The sequence below is a fragment of the Puma concolor genome, chromosome B2, assembly GCF_028749965.1.
Source record: "Puma concolor isolate L17-30 chromosome B2, mPumCon1.1.hap2, whole genome shotgun sequence".
Lineage (NCBI taxonomy): Eukaryota > Metazoa > Chordata > Mammalia > Carnivora > Felidae > Puma > Puma concolor.
In genome coordinates, this window is record NC_141671.1 from 118,600,375 (window position 1) to 118,615,926 (window position 15,552).

Below are 15,552 nucleotides of genomic sequence, written 5' to 3' on the forward strand. Positions count from 1 at the left end.
TGAACAGTGTTATAAGTTTTGGTGACTGACTTTTTGCATTTTCACCTTTAATCCAAGCATCTGCCCCAACCCTTGGACTCATGAATAAGCCATAAGTAAACTTAAAAGGGTTCTATTCTATTCACAAAATCCTGCAATGTGGCCAAACTCTAATAATCTTCTGAAATTAAAGCTGATGCCTAATGTGGATACAAATCAGGATGGAATATAAACCAAGTTTCCTTAGAAAAAAATTGTAGTTCTGTGTTCGATACTGTTATTTTTACTGGTTGTTGGATAAACATTATATTTATTGGAGTTGGTTGAAAATGTTTTATTACTTTGAACCATTGTTAAAAATCTAAATTTCTGAATAGCTACACACTTCATCATTATGAACAATCACAAAAAAATACATAGAGTCCTCACAAATATTTATGAGCATGTATTCTACCACCGAAAAACTTTGGATGATTATAATCTAAATGAACAGTGATTTGAGATTTACGGCTTCCCTTTCTTTGTGTCATGCATAATTTCTCTGTGTTGAGGTGTGAGGACACACATCATTTGAGCTTTCAGTGAAGTAGAATACAAAGCCAGCCATCTTTCACTAGCAGGGGAATAGTGCATAAATCCTCTATTGCTAAATAAACATTACATCTAATTATGATTTAAGTTTGATGTTGGCCATAGTACTATCCAAACATATGGTTAATGGTCCCTTTTAGTCTCCACTATAACTTCCGGAATAAACTTCCTGATTTGGAAAGGCCCCGTGTCTGCTTGTGTAGTCATCTAATCTTTAAGAATTAGTGCTTTGGTATTACATAACAAATGGGGTAGCAGACACTTCATGTTTTAGTTAAAGGATAAGAATGTCTCATAAGACCTTTTAAAATTTATTACATGACTGCAGTTTCCATAACGTATCATAATTTTCTGTTTCTAATTATGGCCCATTTTATTAAGTGAGCCAAAAAAAATCGTTGAAGTCAAAGTTAATTATCCTTGTTTTGAAATCACATTCTAAATTTGATGTTCTATAAAGATGACTTCGGTGGAGTGACAGCAGTGGGTTATTCTATTCTTAGGAAACTATGTCTACATTTATTATATAATAAATAATCGCATTTTGGATCTTTAGGCTTCAAATAACTTTTAGTAGGATTTTTTTTTCTAGATAACAAAGAAGTCAGAAAAAAACTTAATCACAGAGATTAACCCCAAAGGAGGCCTGGTGATTATTTCAATGTCAGAATCTGCAAAGAAACTTCACCAAACATTTGGACAGGAAAGATGATTGAAGAAGCTGGTGATTATATATCACATCCTAGAAAGAGTCGTCTCCTAAGTAAACTGCTACGGGCAGGAGCAGGGGCAGGAGTGTCCCCAGTAGTGGTGGACATAAGAATTAAGCTGAGCAATGAAAGTGTAGGAAACGCCAACGAATATCCACCTAGACTTGGATCTGGGAATTTGGCAAGTTGCAATGCATATAAGTCTGCATAGAGCTACAGATCTAAGAAGGATAACAAAACAGCACCAAAAAGAATCGGGTCATCGATGATGTACAAACACTGTGTGAGGGAAGACGCAGACACAACGAGAGGTGGCACCCACATGGGTACCAAGGCAGGACCCGCTTATAAGACAGAAACCACAAGTTATTTCAACAGGGAAAATAGAATATAAAGAATTGTTAGCTGGTAATAGGTCATTAGTTCCTAAAAAAGGATAAGAAGAGATATATGGGGTCCTGAAGTAGCAGGTACAAAAGTGAAGCTACTATTTCTAGGCTGAGTGAGGGTGAACAGAGTTTGCGGGTAAGTACTGGTCTATAGAAGCTGTCCACCGCTGTTGCAGGTAGTGAGCAGGCCGGAGCTATTGGTCACATTCAGAGCATATGTGCAGACTAAAGCTACTCAGAAAGTTGCCGATGGGGAGAAAGTCCCTTTTGGGCCTGAAGGCCCAAATGAAGTTCTTTCTGGGCTACTGGGCTCCGATGCCAAATAGTAAAATAGTAATAATGACAATAGTGATGAAGAACCAGAACCCAGGACAGAAGTGTCTTCCCTCCACTGGGGCCTTATTAGGTCTCTCTGGGGCCCACTGTTGACTAGGCCTAAACTTCTGCTACCTAACCACGGAGAAATGTCTACAGGGTCTAACTACAGTATCATAAAGCAGGGTAAGGAAGAGGGAACTGAGAGCTCAGAGACAGTACTTTGGTCATTGGCACTGCTGATCTCTGAAAATGACTTATTCCAAGCTCCTAATGGCATTTTAGAAGCCTGCTTGGCTTTTTCATTAAATTGCAATGAGATATGAGCTCTGTAAATCAAGAGCAGAAAGCCTGAAAAGAATGTAAGACAAAAAGACACATGGATGAGTAGAAATTGAAGGTGAGTGAGATGAAATAAATCATGGAAACTCAGCTAAAAAAGCAATAGTGTAATTAAAAATGCATTGGTGGCATATACATAGGAGAGAATTTTCACTATGTAAAATGGGCACTATAAAATGGCCAACAAATTTGAGAGGCAAATAGAAAACTACAGAAAATATTAGGTCCTAATATTACAGATTTTGCAAACAGACACAAGTGGTATACTTTAAGAATTGCAGGTGATTCTGAAGAAGAAAATTGGTAAATTAGAACAGAACTAGGGGCACCTGGATGGCTCGGTCGGTTTAGCTTCCGACTTCAGCTCAGGTCATGATCTCACTGCTCATGAGTTTGAGCCCCATGTCAGGCTCTGTGCTGACAGCTTGGATCCTGAAACCTGCTTCGGATTCTAATGTCTCTCTCTCTCTCTCTCTCTCTCTCTCTCTCTCTCTCTCTCTCTCTCTCAAAAATAAATAAATAAACTTAAAAAAATAGAACAGAACTAAAAATTTCAATCAAAAGTAATTTTGTTCTCAAACTGAAAGAACTTTAACAGATTCCAGTAAATTAATAAAAAAGACTCAAACTTTTAAAAATTCTAGCAAAACTTTGAATTACCTAAATAAAGAGAACAAGCTTATGCATGCCTAGGAAGAAGAAAATAGGTTAGCAGCAAAGCCCCTCAAATCAGGCTCATTTGCAAAACTAAATGTCAGAAAAGTGCATTCTAGATGTCACTTGCCTGAGTCCTCTCAGCTTCCCCAAATCTGGTTTGGGAGTCTGTATGTTCTCAGAGACTTCTGCACTTCTATTATGTAATTCTTATTCCATGCTGTTATATATATACTCACTTGTCTCCTTCTGTTAGACTGTGAGATAAGTCTCTTTACAACTTTAATTCTGTAAAAATGAGATGATAAGGTAGAATGACTTTGTCTAAACTTCACTCTTTGAAACAGAAAGCGGTTGAAGAAAACCCATACCTAACTCCTCTTCCTTGCCACAAAAAAAGACAGAAACAAACACATTTTATTTCTTATTCAATAGGATTATGTTTTCTGAACAGTCATCTGTTTTAGTAAATGCAGGAAACGATTTTAATGTTATGTTCGCTGATGTTTCCCAAGTGACTAAACTAGAACAGTACAAAGCATATAACAGACACATGATTAATATGTATTTAATGGAAGCAGAGAAACATTCGAATTAAAATTTTAAGATATTTCCCATGAAATGGTGTTAATGGTTGCTGTTTTTATCTCCTCCATAGGCTTGTAACTGCAGCACAGTAGGATCCTTGGATTTCCAATGCAATACAAACACAGGCCAATGCAACTGTCATCCCAAATTCTCTGGTGCAAAATGTACAGAGTGCAATCGAGGTCACTGGAACTACCCTCACTGCAGCCCCTGCGAGTGCTTCCTGCCGGGTACTGATGAAAGGACCTGCGATTCAGAGACTAAAAAGTGCTCCTGTATGGATCAGACAGGGCAATGCACCTGTAAGGTATGTGCTGCTGACATGCGGTAAGGAAAGATTTCCCTGGATTCTATTTCCATTGCTTAATTTTAACTTCAGTCTCCGTTATTCATGGACTTCACGGCATTAAACAAATAAAAATTCATTACTAGGCACAGTTTTTATTCATATATGTTCATTGGCATACACATACACATATTGGCATAATAAGTTCTCTTTAAGAACTTCTTTTCAACCAAAACCCAACTTCTATTCTAGTTGATAGAGACGATATATTTTTAATGGTAAAGTTCAATTGTTCTTTACATATTTGCTTTGCTTAAAAAGGAGTAATTTGGGAAGGAAAAAAAATGACAGTTCTCTTAAGCATCATCAGAGAAAAATCACAGCTAGATAATAGGGCTTATAAAAAAACATTTCTCTTCAAATTAACCCACAATCACTGTACACTGAAAAGATATATTTACTGCTATGGAAGTTCGGTAAAATTTCATCACATAAAAACACTGACATAACAAACAGCGACTGCGTGCAAGATTCAGCTCTCATTAATATTGTTAAATGATGTAGAAAAACAGCCAATTAAAAAGGATAAGAGGGATTTTTTTCCCCCTTAGACAGATCTGAAAAATCAATCCCAGGATAAATACAGTTAAGACTGTGTCAGAGGTATCTTTTCAAGAAAAAGTCTGTGCAAAGAGGAACAGAGGAAATAGGAAAATAAAATCCAGGGCGTGATTATTAAAATAGTCTCCAGAATTTCAGAAAGTGGCAGCCCATTTTGCCCCAGACAAAACACAAAGTCCAATGCTACATTATTACATGTTATGATTATACACTATATTTAATATGCATTGTATGTGTGTATATACATCATATCATGATAATTATATGAACCTATATTGTAACACCCTGCCTGTGTTTTACAACTTTGTGTCACACCCCTGTCTAGGAATCAGTGTTTCTATTTTGCTTTTGAAATTTTCATGACTCTTTTGTATTGTTCACAGTGGATATTAGGAAATGTGCTACTTAGGTTTTAAAAACCATATATGGTATCCTTTGCTATGCATTTATGTGTAAATAGAGCCTGTTTTAGACTTAGGAAATCCTAACAATGAAATTAACCACAACTGCCATTTGTGATGTGAGTCTAACACTCAGCGTTCCTTTTTGCTCAATTAAAAAGAAGCATTATTCATTCTCAAGTGCATTTCTCTCACAACTTCATTATGGACCCTGAGGAACTCTCCTCCTCTTCAGGTGCACGTAGAAGGTGTGCGCTGCGACAGGTGCCGGCCAGGCAAGTTTGGACTAGATGCCAAGAACCCACTTGGCTGCAGCAGCTGCTATTGCTTCGGCGCCACTACCCAGTGCTCTGAAGCCAAAGGACTGATCCGTACGCAGGTGAGTAAGAAACTGCTGAGCCACGTAATGGTTTACTGTTAGTTCTTGCTGGTGTCTTTCAGCCAGGCACGAGGGATAGGAGGCAATGGTAAAGCATTTAAGTAACCTTTTCCCCTGCGCACATTTAGAACTGGTGCCGTGTGGCCTTCGACGGTTGGAGTAAATGCTTTTTTATCTTCCAAAAAAATAGTTCATTTATTGTTGATAAGGAAATAGATGCCAAGTAAGAAAGGGAAACGTTGTAAAAGAAGCATTATGTTTTGGGATGGAAGGAAGCCGCATTCCGAGTGAGGGCACCGGAGCATGAATGTGGGTATGCGCTAAGGCAGTGATGGAAACCAGAACTTGCTGCACATTCACGCTACCTGGCCTTAGAGGATCATTGACTTTTAGGGTGGCAGCATTTTCATTTTTACCCTAATTTTTCCTTAATGCCTCCCACTTTTAAGTTCTACTTCTTATTAGTGTAAAATGACCAATTCTAACAGATGTTGTAGTTTTCCCTATGCAAACAAGACTGAAAGATTCACCCCCATCCTGCTGGCTCACTCTGCACGAGTTTAGTTTCGGGTCGGAACACCTCCTCGGAAGCAGAAAGGGGCTGCAGGTAGACACACAAGTCCATCACCTAGTCTTACAGGAGTGCCCACGAGATGTGAACTCAGCCCCCCGCTGTGTTTCGATTTCCGTGCAGGTGACTCTGAAGCCTGAGCAGACCATCCTGCCCCTGGTGGACGAGGCTCTGCAGCATACTACCACCAAAGGCATCGTTTTTCAACATCCGGAGACTGTTGCACATATGGATCTGGTGAGACAGGAGCTCCACCTGGAACCCTTTTACTGGAAACTTCCAGAACAATTTGAAGGCAAGAAGGTAAACGACAAGAACCTCAAAGGCATATGAGAACAAAGGAAAATATACTTTTGGAATCATGCCATGGGGGGCATCATCTAACTCATCATTCCTTATTTTATTCCATCAGTTGACGGCCTATGGAGGCAAACTCAAGTACGCGATCTATTTTGAGGCTCGGGAAGAGACAGGTTTCTCCACCTATAATCCTCAAGTTATAATTCGAGGTGGGACTCCTACTCATGCTAGAATTATCATCAGGCATATGGCTGCTCCTCTAATTGGCCAATTGACAAGGCACGAGATTGAAATGACAGAGGTAAGGTTATTAGTTTGGTGCAAGGATTCCAGTGGTTTCGCATTTAGTTTCATCAAAGTGGTTTCTCTTATTAACAGAAAGAATGGAAATATTATGGTGATGACCCTCGAATCAGTAGAACCGTGACCCGTGAAGACTTCTTGGATATTCTATATGATATTCATTATATTCTTATCAAAGCAACTTATGGAAATATCATGAGACAAAGCAGGTAAACCCTAATGGAATAAAAGCTAAATTCTTATTTTAGAGTCTATAAGTAAGATCAGTAAGACACAGACAAGAAAGATTTCAAAGTGTTTGAGAGTGTGATGATAGAAGACAAAAGTCAAGGACGGTATCCAGGTCATATGGTGGAGGATATTACCATTCCCCCCAAAAGAATAATAGGATGAGAAGCAAGTTTAAGGGGAAAAAAATATATATCAAGTTGACCTTTGACCTGGTGAGTTTTAGATGTCAGAAATTCAAGAGTAGCCACATAGGGTAGAGATAGATAACTGTTATGTTGTAAATAGACTACAAGATTGCTGAAACAGTGACCTTTGACCTTCAGGGGAGCCAGAGAGGGCCTAGTTATTCCCATCTTTTCCAACCATGGGCATTCTCACATGTTCATCCCAGTGTGCCCTACAGCATCGTCCCTTTCCCTGTGCATCATGATGTGAAAGATTAGGAATCACACTGAAGGGAAAACAACAGAAGAATAGTAAGAGTAAATGTGGTGTCCTGAAAGCCGAAGGGTGAGAATCCTATAAGGGAGTATAGCCTTTTCATATCACCCAAAGAGGCCAATTAAAATGAGGCTTTTGAGACTGACACTTAGGATCACACTGTGCCATTCATAACACCAGCTTTAGTAGAATCCTGGGGCAGATATCAAAGTTTTGAGCAATGAAAGGGATACAGTGGGTGTAGACCAATAATATGGGTGTATGGGTATGGGTGTAGACTCTTGTTTTTCATGAACATAAATGTGAAAGGGAGGAATGGGACAGTGTCAAAGGCCAAGGGGTGACGGTTTAATCCAAAAGAGAAGTAAACTTGTTTAGAAACCATGAAGGAAAGGAGTTTGTAGCAAGTTAGACATTTAAAATGACAGGATAAAGAAAAAATAATGGAGAAGCCAGATTTCAAAATGACAACATGTGGTCATGTTCCTAGAGTGGAAGGAACAACTTATCCAGGGAGATAAACTGAGGAATTGCACGGATGTAGCTAAGGTTCCTACCATGGAGGCTGAAAGTTGCATGGAGTTCATACACATAGTCTCAATTTCTGTGGCATGTCAGTTTCTCTGTTATTTCCTGTAAAAATATGGACTCAATAGATGTTTGAAATAGTCTTGTATAATAAATTAGTAGTAGATCAGTTTAGGAAAACAAAACAAAACAGTCATGAAGCCTTTTATTGGCAAAGCAATGAATATATAAATAGCAACTTTCAGATGTTTAAAGTATACTAAACATGGAAGAACATCTTTTTTCTTTGTTGGAGAAGATCCGTATTGCTTTTCTGAAGGTATCGTAAGTAGGGCCTTTGGGTTAGAGAATAAATCAAGGACCAAAATTCACTTTCATATCTGTATCCCTATGGTGTTCTCTTTACATTTCTCATGTCTAAGATTATTTTCTGTGAAATGAAAAAAAAAAAAAAGCATGTACTAAAAATATACTGTCAGTGATATCATTAATTATTTTAGAATACCAAGTGTAAATCAGATGGCAGAAGCCAGGCCACATTTCCGTCTCATGGAAGACAGCGGGTAACTTTGTGAGTGTGGAAATTAATCGTTACTTTGCAAATGGCTCCATGCTGCAGTGAGAACATAGCAGTGCACAGAACGTTTTGTCAGTGGAACTGACAGAAGCAGCGTTTTCATGCATCTTTCATTATACTTTCTTTGCTTCCCTCACACCATTTCCACCTTTTATGGTGGAAAAGACCACTTTGTTGTTGTTGTTGTTGTTGTTTGGTCTTTTCCCCTCACAAGTCTCTTTCTCTTGTCACGTTATTCACAGATCTCCCTAAATAAAATGCTTTGGTTTAAGAGATGATTTTCTGAAACCTAAGGATAAATAAATACAGCACTTTTTCTAGGCTCAATAAAAACTAAAGCCATTGTGTATCAACAATAAGAACAAATAAAGCAAAGGACCTGCCCTTACGTTTCTAATACAGTGGAGTTGTGACAAAGGTGAAAAATATATTTGAACCTTCCCACCCCCAAAGCCCCTGCTAAAATAGTTAGGACATAAGCCTACGTCTTTATTCAGTTACAAATTTAAAGTAGTCTCAGAAGCAGAGAGTTTAAGAGTTTTACATGTAGCTTGAGACTTTGTACATAATGTCAGTGCTGACGTTGTTGTTTTCATTTCTTTGCTTTTGTCTTCTACATTTATATGAAGGATATAACAACTTTGCATTTCGGTATTCACTTAAATAGAAGCTTGAGTTTGGCCAAATCCCTGATTCAAGCAAAACAGTTCCTCTCTCATCTCCTGAGAAAAACCAGGTGTATTATACAAATATCTGTTGTTGACACGCAATTCAAGTTTTACTTGGTTTTTAATTTTTTTAATGTTTATTTATTTTTGAGAGAGAGAGAGAGCGAGAGCGAGAGAGAGAGCGCACAGGTGCACAAGCAAGCGGGGGAGGGGCAGAGAGAGAACGAGACACAGAATCGGAAGCAGGCTCCAGGCTCCAAACTGTCAGCACAGAGCCCGATGTGTGGTTCGAATCCATACACTGCAAGATCATGACCTGAGCTGAAGTCAAGACACTTAACCGACTGAGCCACTCAGACACCCCAAGTTTTTCTTGGTTTTTAAATACTCACTAGCCTGTTATGTGCATGCATAGATAAGAGAAGGGAAGAGGATGCTAGGAACTCATGTTATAAAATATCATAAAATGCCGAAGTAACTGACTTGTGAACAAACACCATGTTACCTTCTTACTCCCACAGAGAATCCAGGGGGACATAAAGGTAGACTCTTTCTTACAGGAGGGGATTGGTTTGTTTACAGATCTAAAGGCTCTGTCTACTAAAAGGAGGGGAGAGGAAAATCTGAATTTTAATTGAACATGTGCCTCGTAAAGGCTGGCTGATCTTCAGGGTGCAGATTACAATCTAGCAAAGTCAGAGTGTGCATTCATAATTCAGTGTCAATAAAACCTACCTATGCTTGTTACAAAGTTTATGATTCAAGCTCCTTAAGCTATTGGAGGTGACTTTTAGTGAAGCAAAACTATTCGTTTTCTCATTTAAAAGTTTATTTGCAGAACATTTCATGTTACCAGTTAGTCAGTCATGAAATAGTCTGAGTTTATGGACTGCATATATTTTTAATGCATAATTTCAAATTAATGTAAAGGGTATCGACATTTTTACTAGGAATACTGTTTTCAATTATAAGGACCTTTCTACCAATAGGAAAGGTGAGTTAAGATACTTGAAGGATTTATTTAATAAAATTAACAAAATAACTAATTTGAAAGGTACTCTATCTCAGAAAGAGATCAGCGTTTAATTAGAGTATGCTCAATCGTTGTTTTCTAGATGGTTTTCTAAAGTTCTTGAAAGGACATTCAGAGACTCAAGAGGAAGAAATCGGGCTAGTTGTAAATTAAAAGCAATTTCACTAGTGACTACGGGAGATATTCTAATGGGGAATGACCTTGGTTTGTCTGTTTGAAGGAATATAAATGTCTAATTAATTGGCCATGTCTACCTGAAGCCACTCACATTTTAAAATGTGGAGAAAAAATCTTCATAATAACTTCTCAACAGGACATCAGACATCTAATTTACTAAACTCCTTATGATTTATGTGAATATTTTACTAATGTGTAATCTCAGCCTTTGAGGAAGCAAAGATACAGGAATAAGTCGTATTTAGGCAGCGTTCAAACAATAGGACAGGGTCGCCTGCATGGCTCTGCTGATTAAGTGCCCTACTCTTGATTTCAGCTGAGGTCATGATCTCACAGTTCAAGGGTTCAAGCCCCGTATCGGGCTCCGTGCTGACGGTGCGGAGCCTGCTTGGGATTCTGTGTCCATCTCTCTCTTCTCCTCTCCTGCTCACTCTCTATCCCTCTCTCTCAAAAAAAATAAACATTTAATTTTTTTAAAAAAAATAAATAAAACAATAGGAAAAGCTCAAGGTTATTGACAAAAACCTGAGAAGACTGTAGGATTGGGTGTTTGCTAGGTGAGTTTAATGTACTGCTGTGGTGATCCGAGCACACACTCGCTGTTTCTAGGATTTCTGAAATCTCGATGGAGGTAGCTGAACAAGGACGCATAACAGCGGTGACTCCTCCAGCTCGTTTGATAGAAAGATGTGATTGTCCCCCAGGCTATTCCGGTTTGTCCTGTGAGGTAAGCTGGCTCCCACTAACCTGCATTAGCTCAACTCACTTAACCAGCCAAATGGAAATACTTCCAGAACTGTCTTTGCTGCAGTCAGGTTTACTTCTTCATGCATACCCGTAAACTATTCTTTTTTTTTTTTTTTTTTTTTTTTTTACTTTCCACTCACAGCGTGAGACACGGTAAGATCAGGGTGGTGTTGGGGTGCCTGGGTGGCGCAGTCGGTTAAGCGTCCGACTTCATCCAGGTCACGATCTCGCAGTCCGGGAGTTCGAGCCCCGCGTCAGGCTCTGGGCTGATGGCTCAGAGCCTGGAGCCTGTTTCCGATTCTGTGTCTCCCTCTCTCTCTGCCCCTCCCCCGTTCATGCTCTGTCTCTCTCTGTCCCAAAAATAAATAAAAAACGTTGAAAAAAAAATTAAAAAAAAAAAAGATCAGGGTGGTGTTATTGTTACGTACAAACAGGAATCACATGTGGAGGGAAATATTTGATGAAAATTAAGATTTGTAAAACTACGGAATAGTCAGGAAACAAGAATGTTTTCATAAGGCATATTTAGTATATCTGATCTATTTTCTTGGCATCTCTTCTACATGGCTAAAGACATTTTTTAAGCTGCAGTGATTATGAGACAGGATTATGTTGGGCTTGGAAAAACTGTTTTTATGTAGAACGTGACAAAACTTAGGCAATTAATAGCAGACTGTTCCCTTTCACATAGGCTTCTCAGTAGGACATATACTGTTCCAATAGTGACACTATCATTCAGTCATTATATTTCTAAAATTGCCTATTTTACTCTCTGGGATTTTCCTTTGATTATCTTTAGAGTTGGCCTATTTTCTAGATCTTTATCCTCTGGAAGTCTATTTCATTTTTGTGAATATTAAATATTAATAGGAAGAGTATAATGTGGGAAGAGGTGGAATGGATGAGAAACTGGCCTGGGTTTGAATCTCGACGTCACCATATGCTTGGACTGAGACCTTGCACCATTTACTAGTCCCCTTTAATCTTCGCCTGGTAAATCCCTAAGCCCCTCACTAACTGCCTCCACACTCACCCTCTCCTGCCTCCCACAGTGCAACCAGCGAAAGCTGGCATGAGAGGGCTCTTCCAGACCTGCTCCGGCCCTACAGCCCACATTCCCTCCTGGGGAGGGCGGCAGATTGGTTGGTCCCCACAGCGTACCTTGTTGGATATTTTTAATAGCTGAGCCTCCTATGAAGGTGAAATGAGCTAAGAACCTAAAGTATTTCTTATAGTACCTGGCAGTAGTCCACGTGGGTTGATGCTAATAGTATTATTATGGAATAATTCAATGTATGTCCACATACTGGTTTCTTTGAAAAAACTTCATGCATCTTTTGTAAATAGGATTTGAGAAATCCTAAAGCAGGTGATGGCACCAGGTCAAAACTAAAGTAACTTAAAAATAATGAATATAAATATCTTGAGATGTAGCCTATTATAATGAAAAGGGGTTTGGTCTCAGTGAAGCCTCCCTAGTTTCACCACTTGGACAGGGCATTTGCTTGCCTGTTGCTGGACCTGAGGATTTTTACCTATAGAATTATCATGAGGATTGATTTAAATGAAAATATGCGTGTGAAAGCCCTATTGTAAACTGCAGTGTCATTCAACTTAATTACCACTATATAAATTCCACATTGTTCAGAGAAGAATTTCATAAGAATAACTGCAAATATCTGTGAAACATCCTTAGAATAATAGCTTTGTGATCGTTTTGAAAGACAATAGTCATATGAATGTGTCTATTTTGATCATAAATAATCAAATAATCCACCTCATTATTAAATCATAACTCCTACATAGACAATATGCACTTGTACACACCAGTAAGTATATGTATTGTACTTATATGCACAACCAACCAAAATACACATATGCACACACAGTGTAGATGTGAACAATGAGACAGTGAATGTGGCACATATAAAACATGCTACCTTTCCAATGAGCATAAAAGATTCAAAGATACAAGACAGAAAGAACTTGAGACTTTTCTAGAATTTTGTCCCAAGAAATGTTTGATTATAACATTATTATGCGACTTTGGTCAATTCTTTAATTGCTATAGGAGTTGTTACATAGTTATCCAATCTATAAAAGAACACATTGGGTTTTGAAGTTGTAGAATTCTCTGATTCTGCAATATGATTTTGCTATAAAAAGTATGGAGCAAGTAGGCAAGATTGACCTTTACTTGTCCTGAAGAGAAAGCTACTACAGCTTTATTTTTTCTGCATTTATTTAAAATAATGCTGTTCACTTACAAATAAAAATGCTAGCCGAGTAGCAAATTATTTTAATTCATTCTACCTTCCACTCCAGATTTTAAATGTTAAAAATTCTTCTTCTTGGGGCACCTGAGTGGCTCAGTCGGTTAAGCGTCCGACTTCGGCTCAGGTCATGATCTCACAGTTTGTGAGTTCAAGCCCCACATCGGGCTCTGTGTTGACAGCTCAGAGCCTGGAGCCTGTTTCAGATTCTGTGTCTTCCTCTCTCTCTGACCCTCCCCCGTTCATGCTCTGTCTCTCCCTGTCTCAAAAATAAATAATCATTACAAAAAAATTTAAAAAAAATTCTTCTTGTTATTGGTAGGCTTTTTAAATAGCATATTCTAAAACATACTTTCCCATTAATCTTAGCAATTTTCCATCATTATATGAAAATATTTATTAGCACAAATAAGGAAAATGATAAATGAAAAAGATTAAGAAAACTAGAAACACATACAAACTAGCATCTTCGTTGGGCTTCACCTATGTCCTGTGAATTTCACTTAAGCTCTCATTTACAGACAATAATTACAGTAATACCTTAGTATTGAGATTATGGGGATAAAGGCCTATCTCTCATAATAAGGTGCCCGAGGTGTTCTCCACATCCCATTGCCTCTAATCCATTATACATCTTATTTATAATTCATCTTGATTCTAAAGTGTAATTACCCAAGCATAAAATCTAATCATCAAAGCAAGAGCTAAGGACAGTTTTGAAATAATACTTCCCATTCCAGTAACATATGCTTTGGGTCATGAATACACAAAGCAATTCCTTTACAATATTTTTGCCAAATGTATGGTATTCTAGAGACATTTGCATTTACAAGCTATTCATTTCATGTTTTTACCCAAAATGTGGTTGCAAATAAATAAAATTAAGTGTTAGTTACTGCTGAAAATATAGCCAATTGTGAAGACACTTCGCCTTTATCTGTTACTTGTAGTCTTATGATGCTACAGCCCTGTTCATTGAAAATGTTAGTTCTAGACATACCTACTTTGTACAATTTATGATTTGAAGTAAAAGACCAGATTACCTTTAGAAGTGAAGACCCAATTTCCTTACCACATTTGTTGATGTGACAGCTATTGGCTTTACTATCTTTATTGAAGCTGTTTCTCACCATTGTCTCAGTTAATATTATTGCCCAACTGACCAAAACAAACCTAAACTCAGGTTAGGTTATATGCAGAAATGGAAAATAGTCGGCATTGAGTATGTGGTTCTCTGCAAGAAGACCATGGTAATCAAATATTTGCAGATGATCTCTGGATCATATGTTGTTCATTTCAGCATCTATCTCCTCACTCTCATGGTAAAATAAGGCTTCTGGCTCACAGTTGAATGGCTGGTGTCCACTGAGTCACCGTTCAGAAGTTGTTACTTTGGTTACTAAAAATAATTTTTTAAATCCCCCCAAAATATATACCTATTATCAACTCACAAAACTCAAGACAAAATAATGAAAATAGGCTTTTCTTCTTCCATACGCACATCTCTTGGGATGCCCTGCACCACTTTTGTTGTATGTGGAAGATCCAAAGACTGTTTTCATGTGCATACAATTATTGAGGAATATGGTATGGGTAAGTGGTATACACTGATATTCTGTGATCCGATGCGGTGTAGAACAATTACTGTTGTTTTTATTTTTAGTCTGTCTTCAATGACTATGTTTAACAAGTTATCTGGAATAGAGGCATCGATGTTGATATAGTATATGTCAAGCACGAAACATACCTCATCTTATTTAATCCTCCCGACAACCTTATAAAAGAAAAAAAAAAAAAACTTACCATTTGCTGGATGGATCCTGTACAATACCAAGCACATTTCCTGGTATACTTACATCAACATTGAGTATGTATTGTGATCCCCATTTTGTGGATGGGAAAATGGAAGCCCAGCCCAGAATCACACAGCTAGAAAGCAGCAAAACTGTGATTTGAGCCTGGATAAGTCTGTTTCAAAAAACCTAGATGCACTTGCATACTCAACTAGGATGTTATCCAGATCCTTACGTTTGAGGTGAGGAAACCGCAACCACAGTGTTCAAAACCTGCGTGAAATTATATGTAGTAAGCGGTGAACAAGAATTAAACTAAGGACTGCCTGGTTGCAAAACCCATCTAAGACAGAAGATAGTGTTTCCACTGGCAACAGCACAAGTGTCTGTTTTTCTTGTTAAAGTCTGAGGAGAGAGATGGGGATGTTGTGTAACCCTGCACCTGGAGATTCTCTGTTCTCTTTGTCTTCATTTCCTTGTTTCCTTCCTCCCACGTTTTTGTGTAAATGTGATTCATACATTTTGATGAGATGCCATATTATAAAAATAAAAATGGAAGGACAGCAGAAGATGATTGAGCTATGAATAATTTTTGCACATGGAAAGAAGGCTTTGGAAAAGTTTGAGTTAGAAAGAAGGAGATACTATTAGGACA

At 38.1% G+C, this 15,552-nt stretch overlaps 1 protein-coding gene across 5 annotated transcripts in view; it reads left to right on the plus strand.

Annotated features, from left to right (window-relative positions):
- The window catches only part of LAMA2 (laminin subunit alpha 2), a 622,089-nt gene that overhangs the window by 400,465 nt on the left and 206,072 nt on the right, over nucleotides 1-15,552 (plus strand). For all 5 annotated transcript variants that reach the window (XM_086707799.1, XM_086707800.1, XM_086707801.1 and 2 more), the window contains 6 exons: nucleotides 3,639-3,875; nucleotides 5,112-5,255; nucleotides 5,950-6,129; nucleotides 6,239-6,427; nucleotides 6,505-6,638; nucleotides 10,694-10,811. In XM_086707799.1, coding sequence (XP_086563925.1) covers nucleotides 3,639-3,875; nucleotides 5,112-5,255; nucleotides 5,950-6,129; nucleotides 6,239-6,427; nucleotides 6,505-6,638; nucleotides 10,694-10,811 — 1,002 coding nt within the window. The remainder of the gene's footprint in view (nucleotides 1-3,638; nucleotides 3,876-5,111; nucleotides 5,256-5,949; nucleotides 6,130-6,238; nucleotides 6,428-6,504; nucleotides 6,639-10,693; nucleotides 10,812-15,552) is intronic.